This window comes from Sus scrofa, chromosome 8, assembly GCF_000003025.6.
Source record: "Sus scrofa isolate TJ Tabasco breed Duroc chromosome 8, Sscrofa11.1, whole genome shotgun sequence".
Lineage (NCBI taxonomy): Eukaryota > Metazoa > Chordata > Mammalia > Artiodactyla > Suidae > Sus > Sus scrofa.
In genome coordinates, this window is record NC_010450.4 from 86,583,450 (window position 1) to 86,596,205 (window position 12,756).

Here is a 12,756-nt window from a genome sequence, read left to right on the forward strand (position 1 = left end):
AGTCTTCCATATTCCCTCATTGAACAAGCTTCTACCCTGTGCCAAACACTTGCCAGGCTCTGGGGAGACAGTGGTGAACAGACATGGACCTCATCGTCATAGAGACAAATGGGAAAACAATTGCAATAGGAAGTAATCAGTGCTCTGATAAGAGCAATACAAGGATAGAGAAGTAATCTCTGCTCGGGGAATTAGGGAAGGCTTTCTGGAGGTAGTGACATCTAAACTGAGATATGAAGGGTAAAAAGAATTGGAACAGGAGAAGCAGGGAAAAGGCAGATGATGGATAGTGGAAAAATAGAGGAAGGAAATGTGAAAGGTCTAATAGCAAGAGGGCCTGGAAAAAAGAAGTGGCTTTTGTGCATAGTTGGGGGAAGACCAAATCATAAAGGGGCTTGGCCATTCATTTATTGACCCCAAATTGATTGACATTCTTATGTGCTGGTCATTACATTAGTGCTGGATTCATAATGGCGAGCAAGAGCAGTTTCAGCCCTCACCAAACTTACATTCCAGCTAGGCAGACAAATGAGGAATAACAAAAAGGGCAATAAATCCTACAAAAGATGAAGTAAGAATACATGGCTGGTATGCCCAGTCTAATTTAGGAAGAGTGAGTAGAACCAGTAGAAGAAACCAGTAGAAGAGTGTTCTAGGTAGCAAGGAATGACATGTGCAGGTGCCTGGGGAGGAGAGAGTGCTGTTTGGTCAGTTTGAGAAGCTGAAAAATACCAAGGAAGACTAGTTTGGAGAGAGAGTAGTTGAAACAGAAGAGGTGTTTGGGACCAGGTCAGGAAGGGCCTTGTAAACTTTTGTAAAATATTCCTTATTCTAAGGTGGAAGCTGTTCTAGGAATTGTATTTGAGAGTGGCGCTCAAAGCTTGAAACTTAACCCCTGACTCACACCATCTGTTAGGGTTAGCGTTAGGGTTTTCTCATGGCTTTAGTATTGTTACAGTCGATTCATTCTTCATAACTTCCTCATAGGTACATACACAAATGCATAATTCATCATGCTCAACTCTGTAAAAAGCACTTCTAGGTGGATCGTAGACCAAAATATAAAAGGCAAATGATAAATCATCTAGACGATACTCTGGAGAACATCTTTTTGACTTGAAGATAAGCAAAGATGTCTCAATAGCAATCAAAAAGCACTAATTATAAAGGAAAATATTGATAAATTGTACAATATTAAAATTAAGAATGTCTGTTCTTAATTTTAAGAGGTAAAATAACAAGGGAACCTGTGATGGGAGATGATATTTGTGATACACATGGCTGGCAAATATTCACAATCTATAAAAAGCACCAAAAAAATCAGTAGGAAAAATACAGATAACTCAATAGAAAAATGTACAAAATCTTAAGGAGGGATTTTATGACTATTCAAGGGCCAATAAACATATGAAAGCATGTTTAAACTCAGAGTAATCAGGGAAATACTGATTTTTAACTGTTGTCACTGAAGTTCAATGGTTTTTCTTAAATGCTTCTCGGTTTATGGTATGCCAGGTCTCTGTTTTGACAATTTTGTTTCCAATTGTATTACTGCCTTTTAGGAGAGGATTTTCTGAGTTCCTCACTTAGCCATTCCTGAAGTTTTCATCCCTATTTTAAAGGTGGGGAAGTTGAGGTTGGAGAGGTTTATATCTTGCCCTGATTCAAACAGCCAGGCACTGGTGTGGCCAAGATTGAGTTTGGGCAGACTTCATGGGTAGAATCTTTTTTTTTAAGGGCCACACCAGGGGCATACAAAGGTTCCCAGGCAAGGGGTCGAATCGGAACTGTAGCCGCCAGCCTACGCCACAGCCACAGCAGTGCTAGATCCAAGCCATATCTGCGACCTACATCACAGCTCATGGCAACACCGGATCCTTAGCCCACTGAGTGAGGCCAGGGATCGAACCCACATCCTCATGATGCTAGTTGGGTTCATTACCGCAGGGCCACAACGGGAACTCTGAGTCTTAATGTCTATGGAATAACATAGAGTCTGTTCTTCCACTGCTTCAGTTATTAATACCCAATAAAAGTCACTTGGGGCAAGGATTCATTCCATTAAATCATTTGGAAATGACTTTGTACAATTTTTTCACAGATGAAAATGCTTCATAGTATTTTTCCTATTTGGGGTTCCAACGTCTCCTTAGGAAGAAGTAGAGAATCAGCCCATATGTGGTGTTTTGTACCCAGTTAGATGAAAGCTATAACAAATGGAAAGTGGCTAGTTTTATTTTTCACTATATTGAAATTCTCCAACATGAGCACATCTGGGGTCTATTTAATGCATTTACTAACAATCCACTTCAAGTTGGAATTTTCTCAAACAGAAAGTAAAATACGTGATAAAAATTCATAGTAGTTTGGGTTTTTTTTGCAACAGTGTTTCCCTTTTGTTTTTGATGACCATGCAGCTAATCCAAACAGAGAAGGAAGCATAGATATGAATGCTAAATCACGTTTTTCTCTGTGGTTTGAAATGATGATCCCATACTCCTGTGTCTGCAGTGTCATTTGCGCTGGGTATTTCCACTGTCAGCAGAGGAAATCATAGTTACCTGAAGCAAACGCTGACCTCTCTTATCTCCAGGATGACTCTTTCAGAAGAGAAGGACTCTGTGGTGATTGTCTGTATCGCAGATGTACGTATGGGAAACAGATGGCTGTCCTCACTCCCAGCCTATAGTCTCCAAACCCCCTTTCTCCCTGCAAATCGCTGTATCCTTTTGAATTCTTTCTTAAATGTAAAAGAGCAATTCATAGATGCCTTTTTTGAATAGCAGACAATATATTTAATACCTGTTTGCTACTACTGAGAAGGAATTAAATATGTCAATCTGAAAAGAAAAGAAAATAGTTCCACGTGGAGAAACAAGATTGTATTGCTAGATATGTTATTAGGAGCCCTGCAAACTATATGGTACAGAAGTTATATTTACAAACTGGGCATTAAAATTGATGCTATACTAGGGAGTTCCGGGGCGGGGGGGGGGGGTCTAGCAGTTAGGACCCGGTGCCTTTACCACTGTGGCCCAGGTTCAGTCCTAGGTCTGGGAACTGAGAACTCGCATCAAGCCCCTGCACTCCAGGGCCAAAAAAGAAAAAAAAAAAAAAATTTGATGCTATACTAAGAAAACTTGCCCAGTCCAATAAAAGGTTAGTGTATGAATGAGAGATAATATACATTAAGTCACAGTAACTATCTTTAATTGAGGGACTCCTCTCTACAACTAGAGGATTGTGGATAACTTTTATATACATTTTTTATAACTTGCATTACATCCCTGTAAAGTAGGCATCTAGATGAAGAAGCTGGAGCTTAAAGAACGTAAATAGTTTCCCCAATAATTAATAAAGAAGATTCAAATCTGCATCTCTTCAACAGCCCCTAAGGGTTCTGTCTTGCCTCTAAAGCCACATAAAGTTATAAAGTATTGTGTAAATATTAACACCATAAGACCTTTCAGAGGGAAATTTGGCAAAATGTATCAGATTTGAAATGTGCATATCCTTCAAATCAGAAATCTCAATTCTTGGGAATTATCCTGAGTAGATAATCAGGCAAGAATTTCAAAATAATAAAAATATGTCAGTATAGTACAGTAGTGAAAACACAGACTCTGGATCTAGATTGCCAAGGTTCAAACGGCTAGCTAATTAGTTAATATATTTAAAGTATTTACAGTGATACGTAACACATAGGAAGTGTTCAGTAAGTAATAAGTTCAAATATCTTCAGTGCACTCTTGTTTATAAAAGTGTAATATCAGAAACAACCAAAATATCTGTCAAGAGGCTAAATACTTATGTCTACAATGTAATAACCTGTAACCATTGAAGGGAGAATGAATAGACATTCATTGACATAAAATGATGTTCATCATATTGTTGACTGAAAAAAGTTGGAAAGCATGTTTAAGATACTATCTATGTAAAATGCGATAGAAAAAAGGAAGAAAAGAGGAAAGTATACAGACATAAAATATATAAATGAAAAAAGAATGAGCAAACTGTGGAGTAATAGTCTCCAAAATATAAATAGTGATTATCTCCCGATATTAGAAGTTAAAGGGATCTTGGTTGTCCTTTAAAAAAAATTTTTTCTCGGAGTTCCCGTGGTGGTGCAGTGGTTAACGAATCCGACTAGAAAACATGAGGTTGCAGGTTCCATCTCTAGCCTTGCTCAGTGGGTTAAGGATTCGGCGTTACCGTGAGCTGTGGTTGTAGATTGCAAACGCGGCTCCGATCCTGCGTTGCTGTGGCTCTGGCGTAGGCCAGTGGCTACAGCTCCGATTGGACCCCTCGCCTGGGAACCTCCATATGCCACGGAGAGTGGCCCTAGAAAAGGCAAAAAGACAAAAAAAAAAAAAAATTTTCTTGGTTGTTTAAATTTTCTATAATAAACATGTCTTTGAATGCAGAAAAACTTGAAACAAAATAAGCAACATAAGAATTAATAGGATATAATTAAAAGATTAAGCAGTCATTCTCTCCAACTTCAATTTCTTAATATTGGAAGCATATACCTAATCTCCAAAATGTTTTATCACAAGTCCATATATTACATATGACAGTCTTTATTTCTTTTCTGCCGACAGAATGCACATCTGCCTAAAATGTTTAGACCAACAATACAATACTGGGGGGCAAATTTTTAAAAATAAAACACTTAAGTATAACTTTAGAATTGTGTTTAAAATATAACGTTTCAGTGTGTAAGAAATAGCTGGTGATTCAGTTTTGTCTGTCTTCAGAACTTTAGGTACTGTAATAGAGTTGTCTGCATCATGGCTAATATTTTAAAACAAGCTATCTAATATACATTCAAAGTTGTCTTTCAGAGTACTTGGATTTGACAGTAAAACTAGTATTCTTCAAAATAGTCTCATAACTTTATGTTGGGAATGCTTGTGGGCCCTAAGGCTCCATCCTATAAATGCCATAGGTTATATATAAGAAAACATTATAAGCCTGAGAGAATAAGCCACCAGAAACTGCTTACAAATGAGTCTGTCATCTAATCTAGCAGAGTAGATATGCAGAGTTTGTTGATGGAAGAAAATTTGGGAATTAAGCTGAACAATACTGTCTGGAAAAAGGTGGTGTAATTTTGAAATAAGCTTACTGTCATATAGTGCTCATAAAATGAAGACACTTTAAAAAAAAAAAAGCAGTTCTTTGAAATAAGCCAAACCATTTTTAGGACAAAAGTGTGTTTTTGTTTGTTTGTTTTTAGTGCTACACCTGTGGCATATGGAAGTTCCTGGGCCAGGGGTTGAATGGGAGCTGTAGCTGCTGGACTACGCCATAGCCAGACAACGCTGATCTGAGCCCTCTCTGTAACCTAGGCTGCAGAGGTGCCAGATCCTTAACCCACAAAATGAGGCCTGGGTCAAATCCACATCCTCATGAATACCAGAGGCATTCTTAACCCGCTGAGCCACAGCAGGAACTTCAGAACAAAAATGTTTTATACACATAGTTTTTTACACTAATGTTTCAATGTAAATAATGTGTAGTGATACTTCATATTGTGACAAAAGGAGAATGAGTATATTCAGTGTTCCAGTCAGACCTTTTAGATGCAAGGATATTTTAAATCCATTCATAGAAAGTGAAAATGCTGGAAATTATGAAGATATAATGACATTCCACACATTAAAATAGATTTACATGTATTAGTAGAACTATGAGCTATACTTAGTTTCAGTAAAATATTTTTCTCACTTTTAGAGTAATGAAGATTATTTAAAATCTGTGGTTGGCATGATTACAAAAAAGTAAGTACTGACTGATGAATTTTAAAATAGCCTTTAATTTTTCTATCTTATTTATTTTCCTGTCCAATTACATCATTTTATCAGTGGTCACGTTCTCTCTCTCTCTCTCTCTCTCTCTCTCTCTTTTTTTTTTTGTCTTTTCGCTGTTGTTGTTGTTGTTGCTATTTCTTGGGCCGCTCCCGCGGCATATGGAGGTTCCCAGGCTAGGGGTCGAATCGGAGCTGTAGCCACCGGCCTACGCCAGAGCCACAGCAACGCGGGATCCGAGCCGCGTCTGCAACCCACACCACAGCTCACGGCAACGCCAGATCGTTAACCCACTGTGCAAGGGCAGGGACCGAACCCGCAACCTCATGGTTCCTAGTCGGATTCGTTAACCACTGCGCCACGACGGGAACTCCCTTTCTTCTTTTTTTTTTTTTTTTTTTTTTTTTTTTTTTTTTTGGCTGCACCCTTGGGATATGGATGTTCTCAGGCCAGGCATTGAACTTGGGTTGCAGCTGCGGCAGCATCAGATCCTTAACCCACCGCACCACAGCTGGAATCCCTGGTTATGTTCTTTTTAATGAGTGTAACTGTAGGAAAAAAAAATCTGTAGTTTTATCTATGCTGTGGTGAAGCATAGGTTATAATTTCCCCAAATTTTGTACATTATTTACCTATTAAAATCCATATTTGTCATGTTATTATTGTTACAATACCTATTTCCCATGAAATCCGTTGCCTCTGAGAGACACCTACCAGTTTATTTTTAATATGTTCTTAGAATTCCTGTTGTGACTCAGTGGTAACAAACCCTACTGATATCCATGAGGACTCGGGTTCAATCCCTGGCCTCGCTCAGAGAGTTAATGATCTGGCATTGCTGTGAGCTGTGGTACAGATCACAAATGCAGCTCTGATCTGGCGGTGCTGTGGCTGCGGTGTAGGCCGGCAGCTGCAGCTCCTATTTGCCTTAGCCTGGGAAGCTCCTTATGCTGGAAGTGCTGCTCTAAAAAGAAAAAGAAAAAAAAAAATTCTTGTGTTCCTTACTGTATGATGAGGTTACTTTTACTGCTTTTACTTGCAATATCCTGCTGCATGCGGCCTGAGAGATGAAAGCACGTGTCAATGAACCAGTATCAAGCTATTTATCAAGTAAGATGCTGTGGAATGGACCCAGCCTCCCATACAAAAACTGGTAAAAAGCAAAAGCAAATCACCACAAAGAAGCTAGCGTTATCACAGTATTATGAAGTTAGTGTTATCGATGTGTGAGAACTTTCAGTCATCAAGAAGGACTTTCTTGAGAAGGTGATAATTGAACTGAGTCCAAGTGTAAGTAGACATGCTTTGGACAGACAGGAGGAGACGGGAATGCCTGGCAAATAAAATTGCTGGAGAATGCAGAGGACCACATTTTGGGGAATGTAAGTGTACCCTGGTACGTAGATGTTTGGGATTAAGGAGGAAAGATTGGTGGGAGATAAGGCAGGCCATGATGAGATCATGAAAGGCCTTATGTATGACGCTAAGAATATGTACTCTTTTTGTTACAGGCTAGGGTTGCAAACATGGCCTTCAAGCTGAATCTGGCTAACTGACATGTTTGTTCTAGCCACCTCTGTTTTGCTTTGTTTGGGTTTTTTCTTCACCAAATAGCTCTAGCTAATGAAGCAGTTATTCTAGTCAAAAGATTTCCGGCCAGTAACTGTAGAATGAATAGAATTAGATGATCACCTTTTGGAAATATAACTGACTCGGGCATATCAGGAAGTGACTGGTGGCTGGGGAGCTTTTCCAGGAAGGTGTACCTGTCAGTGTCCAGAGAACTCTTGGTAGTTCAAAAAGAGGGAATAGAGAAAGTTTAATTTTAAAAAGTGGCCAAAAAACATTTACAAGTGCTAAGAGGAAAAAAGGAAGAAGAAATGAAATAGAAGAAACATCAAGGGAGACAGGGTTACACCCAGAGGTCTGAGGCTGGGAGCACAGACGGCTGCACCGTGGTCAGTGCCTGACAGCAGGTTCCTGCTGTGCTGTCTCCATCAGAGCTGACCCCCCCCCCACTCTGTCCCTCCTGCCAGTACCAATGTCGCTGTGTAGGAAGAGTGCCTGCCAATCACTTGGGACTCACTGGAAGGAGCTATCAGGGGCCTGAGATGGTGGCGTGCAGACCTCCGCCCCACAGTACACACCAGAGCAGATGGACAGCAGCAAGGGATTGAGGTCCCCACCTAAACCCCTGCCTATCTCATTACCGCTGCAAGGTAGAGTCAGGCAAGTAACTGTAGGGAGTTACTACCCACCACCCTCAAAAAAAAAAAAAAAAAACAACCTTGAATCTGTCGACAAAAATTCACTGAACAATCAAGACAAAAAGAGTTTTATTTGAGCCAAACTGAGGATTGTAACCCTGGAGACAGACTCTCAGAAGCTCTGAGAACTGTTCTACTAGAAGTCAAAGGCACCGTCATAGGCCTTTTAGAGATAAATGATCATACATCAAAGTGACATACCGATGTTCAACATAAAGTTCACTGAAGATAGTCCAGGGAGGCCCATATGCCACATGTGTCTAGTTTTCTTCAGGAAAAAAGTTGCTGTATACTTAAATTCTTTTTTTTCCCTTAAATTCTTAAAATGTTGTCATATTCCATACTCTCCTCTCAGTTGTTTTATTTGGAATAATAACCTGCTGCTTAGAGAAAACACATTAACCTGAAATGACTTCAGTCTATGCTTGCGTGGTGTCCTTGTAAGAGATTCTTGACAGACTCAGTTAAAAAGAAGGCAAAGATTTGCAAAGAGTTCCCGTGGCTCATAATTGCGATGTTTCTGAAAATGACTTTAAGGAATTCCTGTCATGGCTCAGTGGTTAATGAACCCAACTAGGATCCATGAGGACAAAGGTTCGATCCCTGGCCTCGCTCAGTGGGCTAAGGATCCTGCATTGCTGTGGCTGTGGTGTAGGTTGGCAGCTGTAGCTCTGATTCGACCCCTAGCCTGGGAAACTCCATATGCCATATGTGCGGCCCTGAAAGAAAAAAAAAAAAAAAAAAAAGAAAAAAAGAAAGAAAAAAGAAAAAGAAAATGACTTTAAAAAGAATTGATAGTGTGTGGTTACTAGTGGAGACCATAAATGAAAATATTACTTAATGGGTAAGAACACTTATTTTTTGCTCTCTAAAATGTTCAGAGACAAGGGTCACTAGTTTCAGAAATTGCTGTATTTTAGTTAAGCTTGAAGATCAAGTGTACCAGAGAACTATGCTGGATGATCCAGAAAGTGATCCTAGTGATGTTAACAATACAGGATAAAAGGTTGGGCTAAAATTGTTTTCTATCTTGTGAGAGTAGAATAAAACTGTAATTTAAAAATAGGACATTATGAAATATGCTTTTTTTTTTTTCTTTCTAGGGCCATACCTGTGGCACATGGAGGTTCCCAGGCTAGGGGTCCAATTGGAGCTACAGCTGCCAACCAATACCACAACCACAGCAACATCAGATCCAAGCTGTGTCTGCGACCTACACCACAGCTCACAGCAACACCAGATCCTTAACCCACTGAGCGAGGCGGGATTGAACCCACAACCTCATGGTTCCTAGTAGGATCTGTTTCCACTGAGCCACTACAGGAACTCCAAAATATGCTATTCTAAATATGTGGCTGTATCTAAGTTAATGTCGACACCTACCTTCATTTACATACCCTTTTTATATATTTAATTTAGCTTTTTTCCTATATCTTCTCATTGGAGGTAATGGAGGTTGCTGTATGTTTTTCTGGCCCTAAATTTGACACTATATAGTAATTTTTAAGCTACTTGATTAAGGTTATATAAAACCTTATATGAAACTGTATATAACTGTGTACTTTATATTAAAACTGTAGAGCTGTAAATTTTCCACTCTTACATGACTATAAGGTAAAATCATTCATTTACAATAGCAACAAAGCATAGTTATTCTGAAGTCATTGGCAGCTAGCAACTCTGGCATCATTATCTCACAGACTTTTGATGCTATCTATAGCCTAACAGCCTAGAAGTTTGAAGAGTCTTAGAAATGTGTTGACACACAGGATTAAACGGCTCTTGCTTAAGATAGAGTGCATAAAAACTGAGTCTGGGATCTTTTTATCCATCAGTAATGGAAAATTATACCATCAAGGTAGAATTTACTTGTAACTTGACTTTTGCTGCTTTTGAGCTTTGGATGAAATTATCCAGAGAACAAAATTTTACTTCCTAACGTCTGTGGTCCAGGCTTTTTAATGATTGTATATACTCCAACTTGATGTTATTCACACTTGCCTCTGATATTCTAAATTGCTGTACAAAGTCTTAAGGCTTAAAGTTATGCAGTTGCACTTTTGAAAATGTAGATGTTATGTTACTAATTTTTACCCCAAAAGCAAACAAACAGGACTCCTTGTTCTGTTCTTCCATAACAGCATTTTCTCTACCCTAAGGAAAACATTACAGTTAGATTTGTTTGATTGTTTTTTAATTTGTTATTTTATTTTTATTAATTTATTTTCTTTTTGGCCCCCCTGTGGCACATGGAATTCTGGGCTAGGGATCAGGAAGGAAGTTTGTACTTAATACATTTATTCACAGTTAGTACACCAGGATGTTCAAATTTGAACATTGTTGTTGGAGAAGACTGGTGTTACTTAATTAAAATATGTTAACTGAAATTCATGCATATGGGAATTGTATGAAGCGAGAATTGCCTATTTTGCACGTAATCAAGATCATGTGTATAAACTGTCTTGCTTCCATTTTAATGAATAATGTGATGCCTAAACTTAGATCTCGTTTAAAGCCAGATTATCTTTCTCTGAAAGAAAACCATTCAAAATGCTCTTACCTTCTTTTCCGTGATGGTATGAGATTTGTATTACAGCTTTTTGTAAGCAATGTTTTATTCATTTTAATGATGTCCTTGTTAGTCTATAAACATTAACTTTTTAAAATCGTCTAAAAAATTTACATAGTCCTCCAAAGAGTTGTGGACAAGAATCACATTTAATCCTTTCTGTGGCAGCCTGGTTTCAGGAGCCACATTGCTATTTGGTAGGACTTGTACTAAACTCAAAATTATAGACTTCAGAAAACTAATGTTCTTGCTTCTCTGCAGTTACTTACTATGCTAACTAGTTCTGTTATCTTGAATCTGTCTGAGCACATATCTGATTGAAAGCTTGAAAAATTCAAAGTACCTATAATTTTTATAAGAGGAAGTTAATTTTGTTCTGCACATTTTCAGTTTTTTGAAGTGTCTGTCACTAATTTTTGAAAGAAATACTTTGGCTAAAAAGTATTAGTTTTATGATGTTGATATCAGGTATATCATGAAGTAATTCAAATAAAAATATATACAGAAGGAAATTCTTTTTCAGTTTTATGTTATTTTGGTAAATTCAATGTTCAATTATAAGCTTCTACTACTTCTGTTTATAGATTCAAAAGGCAACTGATGTCTGGATCCTTAGAAGTCATTTCGATACCTGCTTATTTTTATCCGCACATGTTACATGCCAGACAGTCAACTGAGGCCTCACAAAAATTAGAGAGGTATGACCTGTTAGAAATAGTGTCCTTAAATAACTAACTTCGGAATGGATTAGCAATGAGATCCTGCTGTGTAGCACTGGGATCTATGTCTGGTTTCTTATGATGGAGCATGATAATATGAGAAAAAAGAATGTATGCATGTACATATAACTGGGTCACCATGCTGTACAATAGAAAAAAAATTGTATTGGGGAAATAACAATTTTAAAAAATTAATTAATTAAAAAAAAAAACTAGCTTCATCGAATGCAATGTTAGAATCAGCATCTAGTAGATAGTATTTCAGGTACAGTGGTGTGCTACAGCCAGCTCCTGTTGGCTTGCCCCTGTATTCTAGTCCCAGCTTTTCTGTTTGCCCATCATCCTAGGCTAGCCTTTTTTTTTCTCTTAGTTTCAACTCCGTAGCATTACATACATGGAAAAGTCATTGTGAAAATAATATGGTAGTATTTATGAAAGAATTATGAAAAATTATAAGCTCTCTCTGTAGAAAGGATTGCTATTGTTTGGTTATAAATGTGGTGTGTATTATAAGAAGGGTAATAATTTGATTCCTCAAAACTTACTAAAGCAAAATATGTCACCATTCAGAAAAAGGGGGAGTTACCATTGTGGCTCAGTGAAAGGAGCCCAATTAGTGTCCATGAGGGTGTCATCACTGCCAAGATCTTCAGACAGCACTTGTCTAATTGCTGTAATTTTATCATAGTTCTGTCTTTCATGCTAGATTTTGAGACCCAGAAGGGCAAGAACTGCACTGTGTATTACTCTCTGGATCTTCAGGACTCAGCCTAGTATCCCTCTTAGTATTAAACTAGAATGATGTTTCTTTATACTTTCATTTGAACAAGACCTGTGATCAGGAAGAATATTAACTTTATTATGCAGATTATAATTTAACCACCAAAATGTGAAATAAATAGATTATGCTTATCCTAGGTTAGCAATGGCAGACACTGTTCACTGAATTAAGATGGGAAGCCTTTAAAAAATCTTTTTTATTAAAGTGTAGATGATTTACAGTGTTGTGCCAATTTCTCGATTATACATTTACATACATTCTTTTTAATATCCTTTTCCATCATGGAAAGATGGGAAGCCTTTTAGTATAACTATTTAGTATAACATTTTCAATTTCACTTAATGTAGATAGTACTCTCTATTAATAAAGTGTAAAAAAAGTTTGTTTTTAATTAGCAAAGTGAGCTTATAAATAAAAACTAAATAACAATGAAAAACATTAACTGATCTTTTTATCTCTAGTTGGAGAATCAAACAAGTCTTGGATTTTTGTTTTTTGATGCTGTATGCCCAACCCAAAGCCAGGTATTACTTACAGGTAAAACCTTTTTTTTTTTTTTTGACTTTTTTTAGGGTTGCACCCGTGGCATCTGGAAGTTCCTGGGCTAGGG

General features: G+C 37.8%; 1 protein-coding gene across 2 annotated transcripts in view; it reads left to right on the plus strand.

Annotated features, from left to right (window-relative positions):
• MGAT4D (MGAT4 family member D) overlaps positions 1–12,756 on the plus strand; it is a 50,900-nt gene that overhangs the window by 16,896 nt on the left and 21,248 nt on the right. For both annotated transcript variants that reach the window (XM_013978887.2, XM_021101557.1), the window contains exons 4-7: positions 2,512–2,645; positions 5,737–5,783; positions 11,231–11,344; positions 12,608–12,683. In XM_013978887.2, coding sequence (XP_013834341.2) covers positions 2,512–2,645; positions 5,737–5,783; positions 11,231–11,344; positions 12,608–12,683 — 371 coding nt within the window. The remainder of the gene's footprint in view (positions 1–2,511; positions 2,646–5,736; positions 5,784–11,230; positions 11,345–12,607; positions 12,684–12,756) is intronic.